The sequence below is a fragment of the Protopterus annectens genome, chromosome 3.part0, assembly GCF_019279795.1.
Source record: "Protopterus annectens isolate FY-2018-M chromosome 3.part0, PAN1.0, whole genome shotgun sequence".
Taxonomy (NCBI): domain Eukaryota; kingdom Metazoa; phylum Chordata; order Ceratodontiformes; family Protopteridae; genus Protopterus; species Protopterus annectens.
This window is the reverse complement of record NC_056731.1, coordinates 1,774,922,017-1,774,946,693: the sequence shown is the minus strand read 5'-3', so window position 1 is coordinate 1,774,946,693 and position 24,677 is coordinate 1,774,922,017. Positions and strand designations below refer to the sequence as shown.

The following is a 24,677-nucleotide window of genomic DNA, read 5'->3' as shown; positions in this document are numbered from 1 at the left end:
CAGGTGAGCTGTCACTACTGCCATACACTTGGTGAACACCCTGGGGACTGTGGTGAGATCAAAGGGCAGAGCACAAAACTGGTAGTGACTGGCTCCCAGCCAGAAGTGTAGATGGCTCTTTGATGCTCTGTCCATTTTTATGTGGTAGTAAGCATCTTGGAGGTCTATTGAGCACATCCAGGTGTCTTTTCCTAATAGAGGGAGTACAGACTGCAGTGTCACCATCCGGAACTTGTCCTTTACGGATTCGTTTAATTTGCTGAGGTCCAAGATGGTCCTCCAGTCCCCTGTAAGTTTTGGCACTAAAAAGAATCTGGAGTAAATTCCGAATCCTACCTAGTCTGCAGGGATGGTTTGGATGACTCTGTTTGCGAGCAACTTGTTCACTTCTACAGTTGCTTGATCCCTGTGATTGGGTGGAACATCCGGGATCCTCCTGGGAACATGAGGTAGAAGATCAAAGGGTATGGAATAACCTCTGGTGATAATTCTTTGTACTCATTTGTCTTGGGTGATGCTTAGCCAGACTTCTGGATACAAAGAAATGCAACCCCCGACTGGCTCCAGAGAAGCACAGCTGGGCCCCACATCAGGAGCACTGATAGGGTCGGCCTCGAAACGAATCGTGGCCTCCCTGGTTTCGCGGTCCACCCCTGCTTCTAGGGCGATGTCTACCATTTGCTCCTCCTCCTCTGCCTATGAAGGAGGAGTCACCCTGTGCATCAGGGAAAAACCTCTGGGACTTCTTGAACCACATTTTACCACCTCTCTGACCCTTGGGATATGGTATAAAGGGGATAGTAAAACATACTCCCACGGCAGAGAGCATTTTCCCTTCTTGCTCGCACCTTGTGAGTGTGTCTTTTACCTTAGGTCCAAACAAGGAAGAACCGTCAAAGGTAGACCTGAATGGCTCCACGAAATTACACAAGCGCACCGAGGAGTGCCTCCTAAGGGAAACTCCTGAACCTGCTGCCCTGCTCGCTCCATCGGCTGCATATGAAATCAGCCTCATGCAGGAGTTAACAATGGAATTCAAGGTGGACAACTGAGCAGACACCTTATCAGGGACTCCTTCAGTAGATGTACCTTGTAGAGTCTCTCCCATCTCCTTAAGGAGATCTCTCTGAAGCCTTGTAAAATGTGTTAGGTAGGTTCAGCGATATGAGAGTGAATGCCGCTGATGAAAAGATACGCTTCTCATATCTATCCATCGTTTGAGACTCCTTGTTCGGCGGATGGACAGATGAAGTCTCCGCTAGTTCCTTCTTAGTGGCCGCTGCCACCACCATGGCATCTAAAGGAATGCCCTTGGACAAAAATTCCTTCTCCTTGGGGACTGACAAAAATTTATTGGGTCTCCTGGGGACTGGCTACACGGCATCAGGAGTCTCCCACACCTTTCGACTAACAAGGTCTAGAAGTTCGTCAAAAGGTGGAGACACCCAAGAAGCTGAAGGTTGAGACCCGAAAGCCTTCAGGTACACCGACTCCTCATTAGAAGGGGTAACAGTGGGCCAGCCGCACCTCTGCTTAAGGATCTCTAAGATGTCTACAAAGGAGACATTATCAGAGGATGACTTGGGGGACCCTTCTGACTCCTCGAGGTCAGTGTCAAAGGTAATAGACTCATCCTGGGAGTCTACATGCTTCCTCTTGCATGACCTCTTCTGAGGGGGCTCCTCAGAAGGATATTTGGCAGAGTGGGGGACACCAGCTGGGGGCTCCTGAGGCTGCGGGTCTCTACTGTTGAAAGAGGGAGTAGGTTTGCTATCAGTAGTCTGCTCCGAAATGCATGGGGCCGATACTGGAGTCACAGTATCAACGGCCTTGATCGGTTCCTAGATCAGTGGAGCCGAGGAGGGAGAAGTCTTGTCTGGTTTCAAAAGTTTAGGAGGCGGTTCCAAAGCACCGGATGGTGCCAGGGAATGCCTCTTGGAAGGTTTATCCTTTCCTTTTTTTAGATGAATGAGATTTGGAGGAAGACGACAAACTGGCCAAGTCTTCCTCAAAAGAAGGCTTAAGGAGTTTATTCTTCCACTCCTGTAAGACACTGGCACTGAAAGAATGGCAAAACAAGCATGTTTCTTGCAGATGGATGGCTCCGAGGCAATACACACAGTTATTGTGGCCATCGGTAATAGACATTTTCTGAGAGCATTTCACACATTTCTTAAACCCTGAGGGTTTATGATCTTTTGCCTCTTTAGACATGGTACGGAGATGCAGCAAAAAAATGACACAACCCAAACACAATGAGGATTAGGTCCTCTAACTTAGCCCTTACTGCACTAAAAGTCACACCACCACGAGGACTAGGTCCTCTAACTCAAACGGGCCTAGCCCTGGGCAGACAGAAAGAGAGAAAGCTAGGTCCTCTAACTTAAATGGACCTAGAAAAGAGAAGACTAAAGGTCAGAAACTATCAAATATACAGTACACACATACACAAAGTATGAGCCAGAAAGGTCCAACTCTCTGAGAGGAACTTTACTCAAATCCAATGATGTAGAACCAAAAGGGTTGGAAATATCAAAGAACCCTTGTCAACTAAATAGCTAAATATCTGACTAATATCTAGGTGGAAATAGTCTAATGCTAACATACTACCACTAATAAACACCACACACTAAAGAACACTGTACACAGAAGGGGTAAATAGAGGGCAAACACGCACCTTAACAGCAAGCACTAAATATTTATTAAACTAATGAACTACCAAACTTTCTACGCTAATAAGCACAGCAATTAACAACAAAGGGCAAAACTCCGGTTAAATAGTACAAACTGGCACACAGGATACCAAAAAGAACAAGGCCAATGGCCAACCAGTTCTCAAAAATAATTATCTAAAGTGAAGAAAGAAACACTTCAGCAATACTGAAACTACTCTAATGATTGTTAAACACTAGCAAAAGCCATATAACTTGAAAAGTTAAACTGTAATATAGAAAAAAATAGCAAAATGTGTTAAACTTAGCCACGGCCAAGAAGAAGCACATCTCAACTCGTCGACGCGGCAAACAAGATCTGGGGATTATACTGGTGCACCATGGGATACCTACCTAGCCGCGAGCCAACTAGAAGACTTTGAGCTTTGTAACAAGCCGAGTCGGAGCCAAGGATCGGCTCTGAACCCATGTGTAAGAATGAAGGCGAGATAGGACTACAGAACATCTATCATATTGACAACAAACCCCTTAGAGGTGACCCAGTAGTCAAGGACTTAGGGACACACACAGACAGTAATCTAGCCTTTGACCATCATGTGTCTATTGTGGTGAGGAAATCATTCTATGTTGCGCAACTTATAAACAAAGGTATGGCATCTAAATCCAAGGAAGACATTGTTCCACTGTATTCGGCATTCATCAGACCTATCATTGAATACAATCCCCCCTTTGGTATGTACCTAACCAGGCATATCCAACAACTGGAACATCCACAGAGGTTCCTCACTAAAAGAATATAGGGCGTAAGTAATATGTCCTAATCAGAATGCCTAAAGGCTCTATCCCTGTATTCTGTCTCCTACAGGCTTTTGAGAGGAGATCTATACCTGGCATGCAGGGCATTGTCAGACCCCACTCTGATGGGCCTCCTCCATATCCACAAAACAAACAGTACCAGAATTACCCATTCTAAAGACTTAAACCTTGCCTGTGATATAAATAGGACCTGCTGGAGAGATAGGCAAGTATCCCAAAGACCGCCCTGTCTATGGAACAGGCTCCCCAGCCACGTGAAACAGAGTTCCTCCCTAATTCAATTTAAGTGCAACTTGGACAATTGGATGGGAAACTGGAAATTCATCCCTGGTTTGGCACCTATGTCTCTGAAGCAAACAGGTAACCAGTAAATGGTTCACCTCCCAGGCCCATACTTACACTTATCAAAGGTATCAGAACTTGTCAGAGATTTGGGATGCGTGGCTAGGCTTAAAAACGCCCATGTGGTCGTTAGCCTAGTAAACACCTATGAAACTATGACATGCTACAGCAGGTGGTGATCATCAGTACAGCAGACACAGACAGTGCTAGCTGCATGTGTGTGAAGGACAGTAAGCAAGGCTCACGTGGTTACAGCCGCCACAGTATGGAACAATGTCAGAAGAGTCACCCTACAGTAGTGCACATGGCTTTCATCACTACGTGGGTGCTGTGGACAGTTTGGAGGCAACTGTTGGCTGGTATGAACTGTCATACACACATACATAGGCGTACACAAATGAATGCACATGTATGCACACAAACACATACACACACACGCACACACACACACACACACACACTGATCTACATGCATAACCTACAGGGGTACATATCCTAGCAAGGCAAAAAAGAAATGGAAACAGCTGGAAATGCTCACCACACAGGAGGCAGAAGTTCTGCCAACAAAACTGACACAAACACAACATGATATATATATGTATACGGTCAATATTAAATAAGCGAATGCTTAAAAAAGCGAACGCTTATTCATCGACCCTAGTTCAGCGAAAGCTGAAAATGCCGAACACTCGGAACAGCGATTTAAAACAGTATTTAATGTGGGGGGGCTTTGCCCCCCACACTCCCCTACTTAAATATACCAACTCCAAGATCGCACCTCAGTGGAGGAAATAGCAAACTCCCAAAACCAGCCCAGCAATTTTTTTTCCCTGAGAAAAAATTCGCTGATTCGGGAGTTAGGGATTTTCGGCGTTCACTGAAATAGGGTCGATGAATCAGCGTTCGCTTTTATAAGCGTTCGCTGATTCAATATATACCCTATGTATACATACATATGTATACAGGAGAAGAGACTGGATTGTTCAAAACAACTATGTCAGACCTGCAGATTTTGAATATGTCTTCTAAAACACAAGCAGAGACTAAGCTCTTTTAAAGTCCCTGGTCAGGACTGAGTCTGAGCTGATATTCTTTCAGAGAGTTCTGCATGCCTGGCAGATGTCAAGCAACAAATATCAAGCTGTTCATCACTGTCCACTCTCACATAGCCAAGGGCACCCAGAACTGTTTATCACTGTCCACTCTCACAAAGCCAGGGTCACAGAAAACAGCTGTTAGAAACATGCACATCTCTGCTTAGTGATACAGAACATTATTTACATACAGAGAAAGAAAGGCCTGTGGAGACTTCAGAAATGCCCAAAGTCCTAGTACATTTAAGTTAAGGCAGTTCTTACTGTGTCCCATGTCAAAATGTTCCCAGGATGTCTCTTATTCAAAGGGAATGGATTAGTAATGACTAACCAAACTGGGGACACTTCTAGGAAGTGCTCCTCTAACAGTTGAAATAATTTTGCCATGACTCATTTCCTTTTTGACTTGTGGGAACACGGAAGCCACATTATTCAAGTACTGCTTTCAATGAACTTTGAATGACAGCTGAATTCTCATTCAGACCCAGAGTTACTGATATTACAGATGCTGTGATGTAGGCCAGACTTCTCAGAATGTCTAGTGTCTAAACTGATATGGAGCCCAAAACCTGCAAGATTCAAGATACCATGGAGATGATTCAGCATCATCATAATAAACTCAACCAAGCACTGTTCTTATCAGGCCAAGAAAGTATATTCCCTGATACTGGATGTTACAGGATGTGTGCATACTATTAATGACGTGTATGTGTCAAAAAAGGCCCGGAGTCTGAGCTGAGCTTTAACGTTTGCCTTTTCTGAACAAGGCTGACAAAAGTCAACCATCTAATTACAGGAGACCTATTCCCTTCTCAGAGAAAGCAGCTGCTAAGGTGCTTTGGCATGTAGCAACATGGCATGGTATGGAGGACAATGATAACCATAAGGACAGGATCCAAAACTGAAACTACTCCTCTCCTACCCTAATCCTGGAAAACCTTCTGAAGGATGAGAGAAACTGAATGTAAAGGTACACATGCTACACATTTAGGGTGCACAGCTACTCCAGCATGTTTTAAAGGCAGAGGAACAGATGGAGAAAGGGCATACTGATCTTGCAGATGATGAAATGGTTTAGATCCATCATGTCCAGAAGAGACCAGAGGTTCCAGAATCTTCTGGGAATTAAAAAAAAAAATAGGAAAAAAATCATATAATGAAAGCCCCCAAACTACAGCTGTGCAAGAAAACTTACCATAACAGCAGATGTTAGAATGATCACTGTTGCAGTAGTTTGGGCTAAATGGGATATATCTTGCCAAGGATATAACAGACATACAGCTTCCAAAGTTTTAGGGCACCGTCCACACTCCTAAATTGTCAGCCAACTCAAACTGAGCTGACTACAATGCAAGTTTGGGTGCCAAGCCCTTCAAAGTTTTTACCAACGGAGAGAGAGAGAGAGGAAGGCTGAGCCCTAAAAGGACAATGCTAGGAAGAACAAAAAATAAATAACCACACCCTGGAATAAACAACATACCAAAAACAAGGGGGATGGATGGAAGAAGCAGCTACTGCAGCAGTGATCATTCAAACATCTACTGCTACTTAACACACTTGTACCATGTTCATCATATTAATCACATTACTGAAGTAGCTTTAGGTATAAGGGTATATTACCCTAGCTTACTACATTTGAGAGGTGGAAAGAGAAGAGTCCAGGAGAATCTAGAGAATGGTACTGGCAAAATGTGATCTAGACCTAGAGAAAGAATCAGGCTTATAGTGCTTTGTAAAAGTATTACAAAGGACTAAGCTGCTGCTTTCACAATACATCTAGAATCCAACCCTTTACAAAAAGCCATAGATGAAGGCAAGGCCCTGGTAGAGGGCTTTGACCCTTCTGGGAACGGTTTTGTTGTGGTGAGTATAACAAAAGTTATAAGCCTTAGCCAACCAATTGGAATAGTTTGTTTTATCACAGGCTGTCCATTCCTACCTTCACAAGGAACGAACAATTGATCTGAAGATCTGAAAGATTTAGTTCTGTCAAGAGAATTCCTGAGATGTCTGTGGACATGCAAGGTATGGAGTATTTTTTTCTTCCTTATTTTGGGTTCAGGAAAGAAAACAAGAAGATGGATAGTTTGACTTAAAAGGAAACTCAGATACCACTTTAGGCATAAGGATTAATCCTCAAAGAAACTCTGTCCTTGTAGAAAATGAGATAGGGTTGACATATCAAGAGAGTTTGCAACTCAGATACTCTTACTGCAGTCAGGAAACTCAATACAATTGTTTTCCAGGTTATGAACCTCAACTCAGCCAGGTTAGCTGGTTCAAATTTAGTAAGCATTAGCTTCTTTGACACAAAATTAAGATCGCTTGGAAGGGCCAAAGGTTATCTTAGAGGCCTCATGCAAAATCCCTTTCAAAAACATTTTGACATGATACTGCAATGAAAGAAGAGGATCCACTGGCAGTCCTGCTGAAATGGCTGATAACCTTGACAGTGGAGTAGGAAAGGCTACAGGATAGTAACTCACACAAATATTGTAAAATCAGAGAACAAGTAGCCCTGAATGGGTGCTGGTTATGTTGCTGACACAGACTAGAAAACATTTCCATGCACTAATACATGACTTTCTAGTAGCAGGTTTTCTTGCCTTCATTAGTACCTGCTGCATGTCCTCAGTAAAGAGTTACCTTAAAAGGTATTAAGAACCCATCATCCAGGCGGTCAACTGAAGCTGCCAAACATCCTTGGTTCTTGTGTGAGTGGATTCAGTCTGTGAAGAAGCTTGTGGTAACTGTCTTTGGCCATTTAGTCACTCCCGGTCAACAAATTTAAATAAATAAAATTTCCCAAAGGAGGGAGAACCGCAGTTGCCTGGGAAAAAAAGGAGTCACCACAATGATCCTGGGGGATTTGCTCTGAAACTTCAGAAGTACCCTGGATATTAGTGAAAAGGGTTGGAAAAGCATGCAAGAACATTACTGTTCAAGGAAAAGATAAAGGCATATGTCTTGCAGGCCTTCCTGAATGGAATCCTGGAGTAGAATTTTGCCAGTTCATTTTTCAGACAGGAGGCAAACAGGTCTACTTGAAGAACTCCCCACAGACTGATCTAATCTTGGAGGACCCTAATCCAGTTTCCATTTGTGAGGTTCTGTACTTGTTCATAGGTTCATAGGTTTATACTAGGCTATCTGCCCTAGGGCATTTATAAGCCTAGCCAGAGTGTATTTGGCTTTCGCCACCCATTTTAAATTAATTTTGCTATGTCCTTTTTCGAGGTTAGTATACTGTGCCTCTGTCTAACAGTGACACAGAAGTGATACCCGGGGTAAACCTACGATCTCCCATCCACTCATCAAGATTCCTCTTGAAGAGAGTCAATGAGGGACTCTGCCTAACCTGGACTGGGATTTTATTCCAGAGTGAAGGAAGCCTCTGGGTTATGAATCTGTCCCTCCAGCATGTCCTATTTATTTCAGTGCTGAGGTTCAAGTCTCTCGAGCGCGTGGCTCGATGGGATTTGGATTTTCTGAGGTGCAGCATGTCCATTAATTCCGGGTTGGACATGGCTTTATACGTCAGGCACAGATCGCCTCTGAGCAGGCGGTATGCCACTGAGTAGAGCTGGAGTTTCTTTAACCGGGCGGCATATGGCATCTGTTTGAGCCCTTTGATCCTCTTGGTGAGGTACTTTTGGGGTCTTTCCAGTTGCTGCTGGTGTCTAGTAAGGTACATCCCAAAAGGGGCATTGTACTCAATTATGGGCCTGATGAGGGATGAGTAAAGAGGCATGATGACAGCCTCTGATCTAGATGTGAATCCCTTCATGATTAGGTGGGCTATATAAAATGTTTTTCCAACCACTTTGGCCACGTGGTTGTCAAATGAGAGATTGCTATCAACTTGGGTCCCCAGGTCCCTAATTACTTCTTCTGTACTTAATGGATTACCACCTATGTGGTAATTTGTGGGCACTTTGATTTTGCCAAAGGGGATGACTATACACTTTTTGGCATTTAGCTTGAGGCCATGGCTCTGGCACCAGTTGTCTGTTTCTATGAGGCCCTTCTGGAGGATGCCTGTGTCGGCTGGAGAGTCGATTATGGTGCCCAGTTTGCAGTCATCTGCGAACTTGGTCAGCCACAGTCCTTCCGTGTTGGCCTGTACCTCCGAGAAATATATACCGAACAAGAGAGGTCCCAGGACTGAGCCTTGTGGGATGCCACTTGTAACTGGTTTGGTGTCTGACATGGCTCCAGCAATTCTAACCATGTGGGTTCTGTCCTTGAGCCAGTTTGCAACCCATCTAGTGACATAGGGGTTTATATTTAAGCTGGTAAGCTTATCTATAATGCCCGAGTGGGGTATTGTATCGAAGGCTTTTGCGAGGTCCAGGTAGGCTGTGTGGACCACCTTCCCCTCGTCAATGGCCTTGGAGGTAGGATATGCACTTAACAAAGCCGAACTGGGTAGGATCCAATGTCTGTAGGTCCCCAATATCTTTATTTATGAGGTCCATGATGATCCTTTCCATAGCTTTGCAGACCAAGCTAGTCAGGCTTATGGGGCGATAGTTTCCAGGATCCGTTGAGGCACCACCTTTGTGGAGAGGGACCACTGTTGCTGTACGCCACTCTTTGGGTACATATCCTGTAGTAAGGCTGAGACTTGAACAGTAGTTTTATGTTTGGGTTAAGCTCTTCTTGGAGTTCATGTAGGACGCAGCCCAGGACACCGTCTGGTCCCATTGATGCTGTGTTTTTTGCTTTGGAGAGGGCGGCTCTTACCTGAGCATCTGAGATGTCAGGGGGGCAGCACTCTGCTGGAATAGATATTTGCCCTTTTGGTGGGGAGGGAGGAGAGAAGTTTGCGCTGAACCTGTCAGCTAGGATGTTGGCAATGTCTGTGGGTTCTGTGTATTTTTTTGTCATGTTGGACTAATTCTGAGCATATCTGGGAGTTCCCACCCAGGTTCCTAACATAACTAAAGAAAGCCTTGTGATTATCCTTAGTGCCTGTGCAATTTTTCTCTCGAAGCTGGCCTTAGACGATTTTATGAGTGCCCATAGTTTTTTGCTAATACTGATCAGAGATGCCTTTCCCTTTTTGGGATTTTGCTCTATCATATAGTAGCTTCCTCCTTCTATTGTATAGTTTGTTTATGGCTGGGGTCCACCAGACAGGACGTCTGCCTTTGGAGGATTGGGTCTTGGTTTTATTTGGGATTGCATGATCCATGCATTCCTGAAGGTGTTCATAGAAAGCGTTTATAAAGGATTCTGCGGTCTGGGCCGTATTTTCCACAGGCCCGGGGGCTTTGAAGGATTCCACCTCGGTTTTGAGGAGTGTGAAATTTGCTTTAGAGAAGTTTTTCACTGTGGTTTTCTGGGCAGGGGTGGGGTCGGGATGTGAATATCCAGTGAGATTAGTTTATGGTCTGATCTTACCAGTGAGGGATACACTTCTGGTCTGGAGCATAGAGTCCCCATGTTGGTGATGATCAGGTCCAGTATGTTTTCCCCTCTTGTGGGAGTGGTAACAAGTTGTTCCATAGCATTTGAGTTTATAAATTCTAGGAACCTTTGGGCTAGGGTGTTGGAGCTAGAGTAATGCTCCCAGTCTATGTTTGGGTAGTTGAAGTCGCCCAATATAATGGTGTTTGGAGAGACCTTCATATTTTCCAGTGTTCTCAGGAAGGCCGAGTGGGGTTCCTGGGTTTGGGAGGGTGGTCTGTAGCAGGCTATAAACTGGAAGGCAGTTTTACCCACTGTTAGTTGCACATGGATAGTCTCTGATGCTTCGTGCTGTGCCACCAACCTGGAGGTGTGGGTATCTTTGAAGAATATTGATACTCCCCCTCCTTTTGTGGTTCGGTCCAAGTTTTGGGGCCGAAAAGCATGGTATGAGGTATAACCTGGTAGTGCTGGGGTGCTCTCGGGAGCCTTGAACCAGGTTTCTGTTACTGCACAGATATCGATGTTCTCCATGCTAAGGAGCGTTTCGAGTGTGTACATCTTGAGGTTTAGACTTCTGGCGTTGAGTAGCATTACTCTTAGTTTCTTATCCCTTGTGATACCTATGGAGGTGGGTTTGTCTTTTGAGCCTTGCCTAAAAAAGGCACTATGGGGGTAGCAAGAGCCTTTGCCAATATCCGAAAGCCCAGGGGTGACAGTTGCAAGTCGTCCCTAGCGAAGCATCGTGGCTTGTCGAGCATGTCATCCCAGGCTGACAGGCATTGGATCCCCTTTGAATGACACCAATACTTAAGCCAATTGTTGAAATTGATCATCTTGTCTTCATATTGTGGCATCATTCTTGGTGAGGGTAAAATGCTACTCAAGGTCAGGGTCATACCGGCCTGGGCTACATGCTCAGAGAGATCCTCTATGTCTCTCTTCATGTAGTCCAGGAAGGTACGTCTCAGGTCATTCACACTGGCATGGACAATGACCGAGTCATATTTGTACTTGCCTTGGATTGACCTTAGTGCCTGTGTTATGTGGCGGATCCTAGCGCCCGACAGGCAGCTCACCGTGACCTTCTCCTTGTTCAGCCTGGTGAGCGGGACATCAGTGTGCCTGACGATAGAGTCACCTATTACAAGTGTATCAGGTGTGTTGTCATCTACACAATTTTGCTCTGATAGAATGTAGGATGCTTGTGGAGTGAGACTGTGCTGTGAAGCTGTATTCCAAGCAAACATGACTAAAGTGCAAAGTGGGGGGTATGACCTGGTTCCTCCTTACTGGATGATGTACCACATGATTGTGGTACTGTCTGTAACAGCTTGAAGATGATTCAGAGAGCTGAGTGTCTTGGTCAGGGCAAACATCTCTTTTATACTGATGTGCTTGTGTCCGTTCTTCCTGTCTCACAGAACTTGTACTTCTATCCTTCCTGAAACTGCTCCCCAAGCAATGTGTGAGGTACCTGTGGTGACTGACTGCTTTGGAACAGGGAGGGAAAAGGGGAGACCGGGATTTATGGATATTTGGGATCTCCACCAAGTGATTTCTCTTCTGACAAACCACAGCACTGGGATTTGAAAAGGCAAAGAATATTGGTGCTGGGACCAGAGAGACTTCAGATACCACTGTATCTTTCTTATGTGGAGTCTTGACAAGGGTATCAAGAAAATTACAGAAGCTAAAAGACGCAAAATCCTAAAGCATTCTCTCGAAGTGATCAAAGTCTGAGTGGAAAACCCCAGAAAGAGAGCGAGACATTTATTTATTTTGACATTTGTTAACTGGGAAAGTTCGACTGAGCTGCAGCTCTTTTTCAGTGGATGTCTGGAGAGAAACACTCCACATAGTACATAGTAATTTTACAAGAATAAACAATGAACAATTTGTACAAAAAATACAACAATTATAAAAGAATAAGTATTGAAAACACTTAACTCACAAACAATAATGGTGTCCATAAATGTACAGAATTTGATAAAAAAAAAATAAGTATAAAAACTTTACAAGAAACCAGATTATAAAGATCAAGAAGGAAAAAAGGTAGACAGAAGAAATACAGAATGTGAAATCTATTTTTTCTGTGGAAGAAAAGTGCCTTGAACTCCTAGAAAGACAGTCCTGTGAGGAGTCAAGAAAGATTTTTGAATGTTCTGTTGGAATCCAAACTTGTGTAAGAGATTTCTCACCCAAAAGAGAGATTCCTGACACTTTGAAAAACACTCTGCAAAGATAAACAGGTCATCTAAATATGGAAAAATGTGGATACTCTGTAGCTTACAATGAGCTATTACTGGAGAGAGACACTTTGTGAACACTCTTGGAGAAGTGGATAGTCCAAAGGATAAGGTAGCAAACTGTTGTGTGTTGGAGACACACAAACCCTTAAGAAATAAACACCCGAAATCTGGATGAAAAGTGATGTGATAAGCATCATTTAAACCTAGTTCTATCAGGAAACTTGAATGAATAAGTTGCGGTAACAGGTTATAAAGTGACATAATTTTGAATTTGGGCTCTAAGCATTTTCTTTCTTTGGCACTAAAACATCTTTGAATAAAACCCTTTCCTACCTGGGGAGGGGGAACTGGTTCTATTCCTTCCTGGGACAGTATATGATAAAGGACACGCTGAAATAAGAGAGTCTGGTTTGGAGGATGAGCAAGTACCCCTTGGAGAGGAGGAATTTCTTCCCATTACCATATGTAATGATGACTGATTTTCTGAACCCATTTGCCTGAAACCATCTGTTGCCAAAGAGAAAATAATGGTGATTCAAACTTTCTGGAAGACAAAAGAGGCACCACGGTGGAAGAAGAAGCATCTATTTAGCTGTATTTTGCTGAAACTATTTATTTTGTTTATTACCAAAACTGGATGAGACGTTAGAGAATCCCTTGGAAAATTTGTTAAAGGAGGACTGAAACATTTTACAGATTCCCTGTTTCACATTACCCCTTTCATCACACTTTTGATCACATGTGCAGCAGAGCAGCAAAAAATGTTTATCCAAAGCAGAAATTAAACTCTCACTTTTAACATCTGGGAAGTTCTGAGAATGCAATCATGCAATCCTCCTCAAAATAGTACCTGTGGCTATAGCCCTTGAAGAAGTATCAACAGAGTCATGCACATTGCATACAAGGCGTATTGACTTTAACAATAGAAAGAATTAATTTATTTAAATCAGATTTTTCCTCAGAAGAAGAAACTGCAAACAACAACACTCCTCATACTTTCATAATTAGGCAGGACAAGCCTTTAAATATGAGCCTGAGAATTCAAAATTCTGAAAATCAAAGCTGCAGAGGTACACACTTTCTTCCCATGCTTATTAATAATCTTCCCAGCCTTTTCTAAGTCTTTAGCCACTGAAGAATTAACTAAAGCTGTGGCTTCTGGATCAGTTTGGGAAGAGTGTATAAAAACGTAAAAGTCTGAGGAACTTTATACATCCTCTCTGCCTTTTTAGAAGATGGCTGACTGTCCTGAAAATTTCAGGCGGTAACATACACATCCTATAAGGCATACAAAACTGGGGGAATGGGTCCAGGTTCCAGAAATTCTTTCTGTAACAGCTCATAATATTTTTTTGTGGGACAGAGAAACCTCAGTGTTCTCCCACAAAAACATTTGCACATTCTAGAAACAGTCTCAGAGAAAAAGAAACCCCACATGGAGAATGAGAAGCTGAGCTCTCCACTGAATTTGAATCAAACATCTGAGAAGAAAGCCCTGTATCTTTTCCTTCATCCTCCTGTCCAAATTCAGAATCTTAAATCTCTTCAGGAAAGGAATTATCCCTCTTTCTTTCACCAGAAGCTACTTTACAAGAAGGATGAGCAGCCTGAATTAAACTATGAGCCAGACCTAGTAAATGACCCCTGCCTAAGGAAATTTGAGGGGGAGTAGATACATGCTTAGTTTTCTGCTTCTTTTTGTCAGGGAAAATGGAGCCAACAGTGTTATTAGTGACAGCAACAACTTCCCTACACATGGGCACAACATTCTGACAAAACAGAGAAGCCTTCCCAGTTCTCTCTCATAGGAGTAACAAGAGGGGCTCTCCCTTGCCCACTGAGGGAATACCAACAGCCACAGAGGACATGGCTAACTTCTGGTCCATAGTGGCTGTAGGTGCTACACCAGAGGGATTCTGCATATGAGCGGTCTGAGGTACAATAAATGGCCACAGCAGAGTCACCCACCCGCAGCTGAGGAAAATTTGTTTGCTGTGCTGACAAAGGCTATTTGCTTAACTTTTTTTTTTTTTTTTTGTGCCTGTAATAAGGATTGACCATGGGACAAACAGTATATTTCATAATCAAGCTGAAAATGGTTCCCGTTTCCCAGGGAAAACAATCAGTAACTATAGGCAAAAATAAAAGTCTTTAAAAAGTCACTTTTTCCCCAGACAAAGACAGTAAAAAGCACTTTAAAACACATCAGCCTCACAAAGTAAAATAAACACGATTTCTCCACAGAAAAAAATGGATTTCAGTTACTTTAAACAACTTTTAAAATGAATGGAAAAAGAGCACTTCTGTTTATAAGTATACTACAGACTTGTGACAATTGATTAAAACCCAAACTCCTAGCTTTAAAATAGCTTTCCTGAACAGGAAAGTATAAATACAAAGGAAAATTATTAAATGGAAGTTTTTTCTTCCAGAGGGAAATTATATGCCCAGCAAAGGAATAGAACAAGCTGGCCGTTGATCATCAAAAGCCTCAGAGGAACATACTCTTCGGTTGCAGCAAAGCTGTAAAGGACTTGGTGCCCAAACTTGTCTTTAAGTCAGCTCAGCTCAAGCCGCCTGATAGTTTGGATGTGTGAAAATGCCCTGAAGCTGTGGAAGCTGGCAGGATATAACCCATATAGCTAAGGCTACTGCAGCAGTGATCAACATGATGAACATCACCCACTTGATGATCCCCTTTTCGTAAGTTCAGGGCTCATTTAATCCATAAGGGCTAATCTTTCTAAGTAAACACAAGTTAGTCAAGTCAGTGAGAGATAGAGAGAGAGTAGCTGAAACCATCTCCCTATGGTACATTAATGCCCTACTAGCTGAATCACAAACAGAAGTCTGACACAGTGGTCCTCCAATGAATCACACAGGCAGAAAACATTCTACAAGTTCTACTTTATAAAGTAGTGTGTGGTTTGGCAAACTATCAAACTGCCTCATAAAAACAATAAATCTGAGTGGTAACTACCTTTTACAAGAGGGTAAAGCAAGCTGCATTGTCTAACATTTTTGCTACTGTTCAATGCACTGCTGTAAGTTTGGATAGTTTCAGAAATACAATGTGCAGCTCTTCTGTAATATGAAAAATCAAGAACTAACTAGATTTCATTACATTATGAATGATCAGCATATCACTTAGTCAATACAAAAAAAACATGCACCATGAAATGCTGAGCATTCATTATATAATGAAATCCAGTTAGTTCTTTAGTTTTCATATTGCAAAAGAACTGCACATCATACAAACAACAAATCAGCACTTAGTACACTGATAAAAGAAACAAATTTCCTTTTCAGCTGCACTTCCAATAAACCCACCACATTCAGCTCAGATTTGTGGCAGTATCATAGGAAGGGCTTTTTTTAAAGTTAAGATGCACATTATGGTCAGGGTTAACACAAATTACAGACACGTCAGGGATTTTGAAAACTCTGACTTAACATCTTCATTCACAGAGGAGTTCACAACAGCCCCAATCTCATCTAATAAGTGACTGAAGTCATACAATGTTGTTTACTTTTGCAAATGTGTGTTCACTGGGGCAGTGGTGTGATCCTGTATGATCCATGCAAATGACAGCTTAGAAATAAACAACGTTATTGAGCATAATACTGAAATAATAGTTTGGAAAATAGGTACAAGAATATACAACATAAACCATAACCAATTATACATTTAAAAAGCAGTATGTAGTACATTAAGTATAAAAATGTAAGAGATTTATGAAATAATTAGTGACCAATTATAACTTTCCTCATTTTCCCAGCTTTTTTAATTCTCTGCTGGGAAGCAGATGTTCTGCATCTCTTTAGCACCAAAGATGCAGCAAAAGTAGTGGTAGGTTATTTTACAAACACAAACATCTGTATGAGCTGGTAGGAATGAGGCTCTGGAAGGTCCAGATACCCAAGCTTTGCCCCAAATGAAACTTAGGAAACTCACGAACCTCTCCAAATGATAAAAAACAGACGATGAAAAAGTGCTCCTCTGGTATGGGCAGGCCACCCTGAAATACATGGAATATTTACATAAGTAGAACTCAGAACCAGTGGGAAGTGAAAATATTTACCTTTATCACTCATTTCTAATCTTTCCTTCCTCAAAAATATCTGTGGAGTTGATCTGACCCTTCTCCAATGAACTAGATATTAAAACAGTTTCAGAATAAACCACACGAGTTCCACCACATCAGTCAGTCATTCAGAAAGTGAAAGCCTCTCAAAGCTTTAGTATGGACAATGTTAGAGACTACTGTTCTCTGGTAACCATGAAATCTATGAAGAAGTTGCCCCAAGTTATGACAAGTGTACTGTTCAAAAAAAAAAAACTAAAATCTGTAATAAAATACAATTAGTAAAACATGTAGCTAATTTGTATAAGGAATGTACAGAGCTCTACAGGAATTGTACAGTTATTTTTCTATAGTAATAAATTGTACTTGTGAAAATGAATATGCCCCCCACCATTCTAACACTCATTAGTAGAATTTTTTTTTCCCAAAACTTCCATGTAAGAAGCAGAGTTGTTTCTTCAGTACTGAGGAAATGTTCAACAAGAACTTCAATTTCAGATGTCTGAACTGACCACAAATAAAGATCATGGAATCAGCTACAGAAAGAGGTTTACCTATTCAGGACAAAATGTGTCTTTCAGTGTTGCCTCACTTGTACACCCCTTTGAATATTCCAAAGTTCTAGGACTCTGTTCTTTCAAACTGCAGCTGTTCAGAGTTTGTTTTCTCCTGCTTCTGAAGAATGCACAGTATATTATGTAGTTCTGGGGAAAAAATCTGTAATGTGGCATTTATTTTGCCTGTGAAACTATGTATCTGCTGTTTAGACTTACATGACAGATGTATAAAATAATCAGTAGATAGTGGTAGTGATAGGGCCAGATCAGTTGTTAAGATACAATTCTTCTATATAACACCTGCTTTTTTAAACATGGGTAATTTATTTTATTGTGCAAGTGTAAAGATGCTTGTATTTTTAATTTCACAAAATACACTGATTGATTGTAATTAAGAATTTAATTTAATTTAACAGTATACATACTGAGCTAATGCAACATAAATTGTTGCCTCCTACATTTTAAAAGCAAGTGTTTTGCCCATATCTTTCAATGGCTTATATTATGACTATTATTTTTAAGAGTAGACAAGAACCATGTTTTAGAGGTGTTACAGCAGCAGGAAAGCGGGCACTGATTCTGGAAAGTGTGTGTGTGTGTGTGCGTCTGTGTGTGTGTGTGTGTGTGTGTGTGTGTGTGTGTGAAAAACAAGTATCCAAGTGTGTGTCAGCTACTGGGAATAAGGATGCAAAGCTCCAAAGTAACAGCATCATAATGAAATAACACTGAAATGTACTTGATGATCTTGACACGCATTGGGGCCTGGAGAGAGTAAAGGAGTCCAGTCTCAGGTCTGGAGTGTGCTTCCTGTGTGCTCTTAAGGGAAACTGTGCTTGGTGCAGAGAGCTGCATCTGAAAATACTGTGTATCCATCTTTGCTCTAGTGGCCATCCCTCACCAGTGTCAGTGGTGAGGATTGAGGCTCCTTGATTACTAGCCTGGACACTGGAGTAGGGACCATCACAAATACATCAATGTTACCTCAAAGGAAGTTCTATAGCAATAGTTCTTTGAAGACTAGCTCCTTGAAGAGCAGTGATAAGATTTTCACTTCTAAAGGTCCTAGTTAAAAAAGGCCTATTATATGAGGTACTTATCTGATTTTGTCATTTTTGATCACAAGAACAAGATCTGACAAAAGTTCTCAGCATGTACCTCTATGACAGAATCTGACTATACAGAAAAATAAAAAAAATTCTACTACTTTTTATTTAAAAAAAAGCAGAGTTCTACTCCATTACAGATGAAGAGCATCTAAAAGCAGCTTTGTGAAGCTAGAGTGCGCCTACAGAGGAGTACTGCCTTTTCAGATGCAAAAGTAAAGGTCTAGGAAGACCAGCACAAGATGATGCAGGTTTGTATGATTATTTATGTATTTACAATATGTTAACTGGGGTAGAACACTGGTCCAAGTAAACCTATTTCATGTTCAGCCTGGTGTATTACCAAAAGAAAGGCAATTGTAGCTATAGGAACAATGTTTAAAGCATAAAAATTCAATCATGATGAAATAACACTGAAATGTATTTGATGATCTTGACACACATCATCAAGTATACAGGGAAAGGTCAAGTATGACTTGTTGAACATAAAGGGGTGAGAGTATTAAATGAGGAAATTATGTAATTTTTGTCATTTCGTTGAACAGAGATCTAAATTATTGTAGTGAGACAAAGATACAGTAGAGGCATTAACTGAGAACTTCACTTGTGGAAGGAATATGTCATAGTTCACAGTCTGATTTTAAGAAGAAGATACATTAGTGGCATTTTGTCCTGCTGAACAATATCTTTGGCAGTGGCACAATTTATTAAATGAAAGTTGTGTGTTTACCATAATGCTAGATCAGTGTTGTCTTCTTCTGTCTGTCTCAACTACTGGGTACATCAGATCTGACACTAGTAACTTTCAGACTCCTGGATACAATGCTCAGGCTCCTCCCCTCTACCTACAATTCCCATCCACCCTCAAAGTTCCTCAAATCGAGTTTGCTTGCCTATACCAAAGGCTTATTCCATATTATACAAACAGGAAAAAGGGATGAAATGAAAACAGTCCCCGACTGTAAGACAAGGCTCAAGGCAGGTTCGGTATGGTCAGCTGAGAGCCTAAAAAGCAAAGTGCATTTATTTATTTATTTTTTTATTTCTGTAGTATTTGTCAGTATTCGTGTAAGGCTGACTGCAGTCACTATTGCTCTTGATACACTTGGGAAGGCTCTTTGGTGCTTGGAGAAGCTGGAGTATTTTCTTGTCTCTTGTTTGAAGGTTTATTTATTTGCTAGGTAAGACAGACTGGCCTTTAACCTTAGAGAAGTGGAATAATTTTCCCTAGCAGCTATACTGTAAAATGTATTGCTGTTATATTTTTATCAAGAAGATGTTTGTTTCAGATAGTAATTTGTTTAGTACAGCTTAAATTTCAAATGTTCTTTACATTTATATTTTGTAAAGCTGTATGAATTAAAATACTCAGATAAAATTGTAGTTATTGTTTAGCTCAAAGTAAACAGAAAGTAGTATTACTTTCAGAGCCAGCAGGGCTGACAACACATCCCTTAATGTGAGATTAATGTAGAGCTGGGGAAAAGGCAAACAGAATACTAATATTAAAAGTGCTTTCCACTCAAAGCAAAGTAATGGAACTTAGATGCTATGTGCAAGAGGTGTCCATCATATCTACTGAAAGTGACTAAAAGCCCTGTGACAGTATTGTGAGATTAAGACCATAAGAGCATAAAGAGTGGCCAAGCAAGTATGAGATAATTGATATGAAGGTCAAACTTGCTTAAATACCGAATCACACTGGACCACTTACAGTTTATATGAGACTAGGAACAAATGGGAGTAGAGTCCCCTTCTTTGTTTCACAGAGATAAAGCTCTTAATTATCAAGACTTCACCATCAGCTCCTTCAATACCAACTATCCTGCCAGGAAACATGTGCTAGGGATTGCCTGAGCCGCCCAGAACTCAGATAACCTGAGGAATGATGTTTCAGGTGGAGGATTCTTAGACAATTACTGTTAAACAGCACTACTGAACCCTGATTGCTTGATTAACCAAGACGGGGGTAGTGCCCACCGTGGTTTCTTCACATACTGAGTACAATAGTTTGTTGCACCTCAGGCATCTGCACTGAACTTAAATTGCTGTGGCCAGTTCAAAACTCCATCGCCAAGTTACTAAATGACATACTACCTTACCACCACATCACACATGTGTAGTAAGACACATCCAAAAGAGGGCATTGTATTTGATGATGTGTCTGAGCAGTGCAAAATGTAAAGGGATATGGACTTTACTGGATCTAGAGGAAATACTCTTCATAAACAGCTGTATCAGACAGAAGGATTTCCTGACTTCAGTTGCAAAATGATGATCAAAGGAGAGGATATTGTCAACCCATGTAATCTCACATCTTCGTTTTGAAGTGGGGTGTTTTCTGTACTACAAGCTATATGTAGGATCTAAAAAAGCAAAAAACCAAAGCGGAACGCTGTAGCTTGCAAGTAAACACCAATAATGTCTCAACGATTCAGATACTCCGGAATCACTAAGAACAATTTTATGCTTGGTTTTAGTAGGAATGTTTGATGTGTTTTTTCATATGCCATGTTCAGTACCATCTAGTGACCAATTATAGGAACAACAGGTCAATTCAGCATAAGATGGTATTATGTTCTCAAATGTTTTAAATATTTATATGTGTTTTTAACATTTGTACTTTTTAGTATGTTGTTTTAGAAGGATTAACTCATTAGCCATTGGCTATATGTATTATATCAATTGTTTATTGTAATATGTTTTAGCTATTCTTATATATACTGAGCATTTTTTTTTTTTTTTTTTTTTTTGATTGGATCTAATTAGGTCTTGTTAAGTTAATTGTCTTGACTATTTAAGACTGTGCTGATTTCTTGTCCCTTGTACAGTCTGATGAAGCCCTATTGGGTGAAAGCGCTCACTGATTAAAGGACGTTCCTGCTACGTTTTGGCTCGGAGTATCGTTTTGTTTTGTTCTTAGTGATTCCGGAGTATCTGAATCGTTGAGACATTATTGGTGTTTACTTGCAAGCTACAGCGTTCCGCTTTGGTTTTTTGCTTTTTTAGACTTTATTTTCGGAACGCTGCTCTTCCGGTGAGTGTTCTTACTGGTTTGGGATTTTATATGTAGGATCTGTTTACCAAATGTAATAATACTGTATTTTTTAGCATTTATTTTTAGCCCATCTTCATAGCCCTTACTCTTAATATTTGTAAGTTCTTGTTGTTGCTTCTGCCTATCAGAAGGGGATCTGAGTATCACACCTAGTATACAATCATCTGCAAACTTGGTTAATCAGGATTTCCTGATTTTGATTTAGAAATTAGAGTATATCCTGAATATCAGAGATCCTAGGGGGTCCCAATTGTTGCCTTCATGCTCTCTGAGGAGGTGCCTGCTACCCTCACAGTATGGCTTTTGTGTCTCATCCAATTTGCTATCCTTCTAACTACACAGTGAACAATTCTGAGCACTTTTAGCTCGTTAATAATGTTGGCATGTGATATAGTATCCAATGCCTTGGAAAGATCAATCTATGCTGTCTGGACAACATGACCATGATCCATGGCTTCCATTATCCACTAAAAAAAATTACAAGATTCATTACACAAGAACTACTCTTTATAAACATTTTTCAATTTAACAACCTTTTTTCTCTTTTTTTCCTCTAAGGAAGAGGGTTTGATAACTAAGGTTTGTAGAATTTATCTAAGATTCACAAGCTATCCGTCTAGGATATTTTCAGTTAATCATAAACTATCACTGGTATGGGTAGGATAGGCATCAGAGTAAGAAATCCAGTGAGTTCTGCAAGATTTTTTTTATCAATGTTATCAGCTGGAAACAATAGGGGACACATTTATTAATTACTAGAAAATCAAAGTCTAAATCAATTGTATTTGAAGTACTGACTATTATAAAAGAGATAAAATAACTGGAAGAGGTGTCTTTAGTAAAGGGAAGGAGCAAATTTCATAGAAATAAATGGAAACTGTAGGAGCAATACCTGCATAACAACATCCAGGAGGAGGGAGAGGAGTGAAGTTTAGGGGAAGGCAGGAATTCAGCAATTCGTGTAATGTTAGACTGATGACTGTTACAAAGAAAGGATGTGTGATATATTGTATAATGTATTTAAATGGAAAAAATGTTAATATGGTTTATTTTCTTTTCTGTTAATGTATGTTTGCCTATGTGTTAAGTAATAATCTATTAAAGGTGTTTAAAAAAATACAGTCTCCTGGAAAAAAAAATGAGTTGGAGGAGAACCAGGACTGCTAGATTTGTAGTGAAGCACTACCTGAAATACCATACGCCTACATCAGTACTCTGTTTCTCTAACTACTAAGTACCGTGCCTTGAGGATAGAAGGAAAATACATACCAAGACAGAGTCACTGTTCAATTTGTATTTAAGGGTTTCAGCCTCTGCTTCCATTTCTGTAATCTGGTGTTTTAGTTTGAAAATTTGTTTTTGTTGCTCGCGGTAATGTTTCTGTTCTTGAGTTAGCTCTTCCTGTAAACTTCTCACCAAGTCCTCAGACTGCTGCAGCTGCAAAACAGAGCGAATCTTAAGTTAGACTCAGTAACAATCAATTAACCCTTGATGTGAGAAGTTTTCTTGGAACCAGCTGCCTCTGGAATATTCATCATCAGGTACAAAAAATTTACAGAAAATCAAGCTAACATGTTTACCAGTGTTAATGTCATATGCTTCCTTGTATTTAACAGTGGTAACTCTTTTTATTTCAAATACTTACAAGAAACCTGCACTCAAAAGTTGACAATTTCTGAATATTTATATCACTATTTCAGTATTAGGCAAACAAGTTAAGTAAAAGGTTCTGTTATACTAATGTGGTGGAGTTCTAAAGTGGCATTTATACAATCTAGAGGACAGTACTCTATCAAAAGATTGACTGTTACAAAGTGCTTCCAGACTTGCACTTTTCAACAAGCAGCTAATTTTGGCCTGCACATCTAGTCATCTCAAACTAATACATTTCTGCATTTTCATCTTCACTAAAAAACAGCAGTAAATACCTTTTACTCACTCTGTCTGGCAGGAATATTTTCCATAAGCCTAGCCTTGTAAAGTTAAACAAAAAATAAATAAATGTTTTTTGGGAGATTTCATTTGTGCAAACTGTAAACTTACTGCAGAAATGTGCTAAAAAAATCGACCTGGTCATCCTGACCAAGAACACTCTACCATTACAGCTGCACCTGCAAATAAACTATCAGAAATGAGCTTGAGCTCTGTTTCAGAAGCTATAGTGGGTAAACAATATCACTACTACGCTCCAGCAGATTCTCTTGACAATCCTTATTTCAGTGTTTTTCAACACAGTCTTCTGCACCTCTACAGGGCAATAAGAATTCAGCCAGAGCACCTTTTTGTTGGAGGAAGGACTGGGCTTTATCTTTTGTATTCTACATCAATGCTACTTTATACATATTAACTTGCAGTTCATACCTGCCAGGTACTGCGATCTTAGACGTAACATGCATTCCCCCAGAGTCACAATTGTACTTCTGTTATTCCAAGGATCTCAGTTACAGTCCTCAGAATTTCATCAGTTTCAAAACATTTAAAGGATCACAAATTCACCCTCACATCTTTAGGATGTGAAACAAAACCAAATCTTCCAAAATTATCAATCCAATCAGGAATATTCAAAACAGGAGCCACCCCAGTTGAAAACTGAATTGGAGAACCAAGCATTATAAGCCAACAATGCTAAAAGTGCCAATGTGTCAGTCAGTTTTAACTTCTCAGTGATTAGTTGCTAGGACTTCTGAGTTGCTGAATGAGTTGGCTCAGAATATAGATAGTACTACCAGAACATCTGTGCATTTTCCTTTTTTGTCTTAGAACAAACAGCAGCCTATTTTCATTTGAGAAAACTAACAAAATGGCACTGGTTAGCTGCTGAGACTTTTGAGTTGCTGCTTCGGGTACCAGAATTTACAGTGATACTGCTGCAAAAGATGTACATTTTACTTTTTGTGTCTTATTACCATTAACACTACCCATCTGGATTAAATAAAACAGGAAGCCTGTAATTTTTTTCCATACATTTATTTTTGACTCCCATGCATTCCACTCATCCCTGATGTCTAAAGTTTCGATTAAACCATTCATTCCACTCATCGTCCCTTATTCAACATTAGGGTCCTCATCTGAATCTTGCTGGACTTTGCAGGCTGGTTCTTCCTTTGCAGAGAGAAAGTGACCTCATGATCCCTAAAATGGTCAGGTTTCCCTTTACTGCATGCAAGTATACATGTATTTTGACAGTATAAAGGGAGTGCGCAAATTCTGATGCAACCTGCAATTGTGTACTCCCTCTCTAGGGAGGGAAACACCTCACAATCCAATGGCCTCTAAAACATCCACT

At 40.7% G+C, this 24,677-nt stretch overlaps 1 protein-coding gene across 2 annotated transcripts in view; it reads right to left on the bottom strand.

Annotated features, from left to right (window-relative positions):
• Nucleotides 1-24,677, bottom strand: part of LOC122797053 (polyamine-modulated factor 1-binding protein 1-like) — a 2,450,839-nt gene that overhangs the window by 1,144,332 nt on the left and 1,281,830 nt on the right. For both annotated transcript variants that reach the window (XM_044065829.1, XM_044065830.1), the window contains exon 22: nt 22,661-22,828. In XM_044065829.1, coding sequence (XP_043921764.1) covers nt 22,661-22,828 — 168 coding nt within the window. The remainder of the gene's footprint in view (nt 1-22,660; nt 22,829-24,677) is intronic.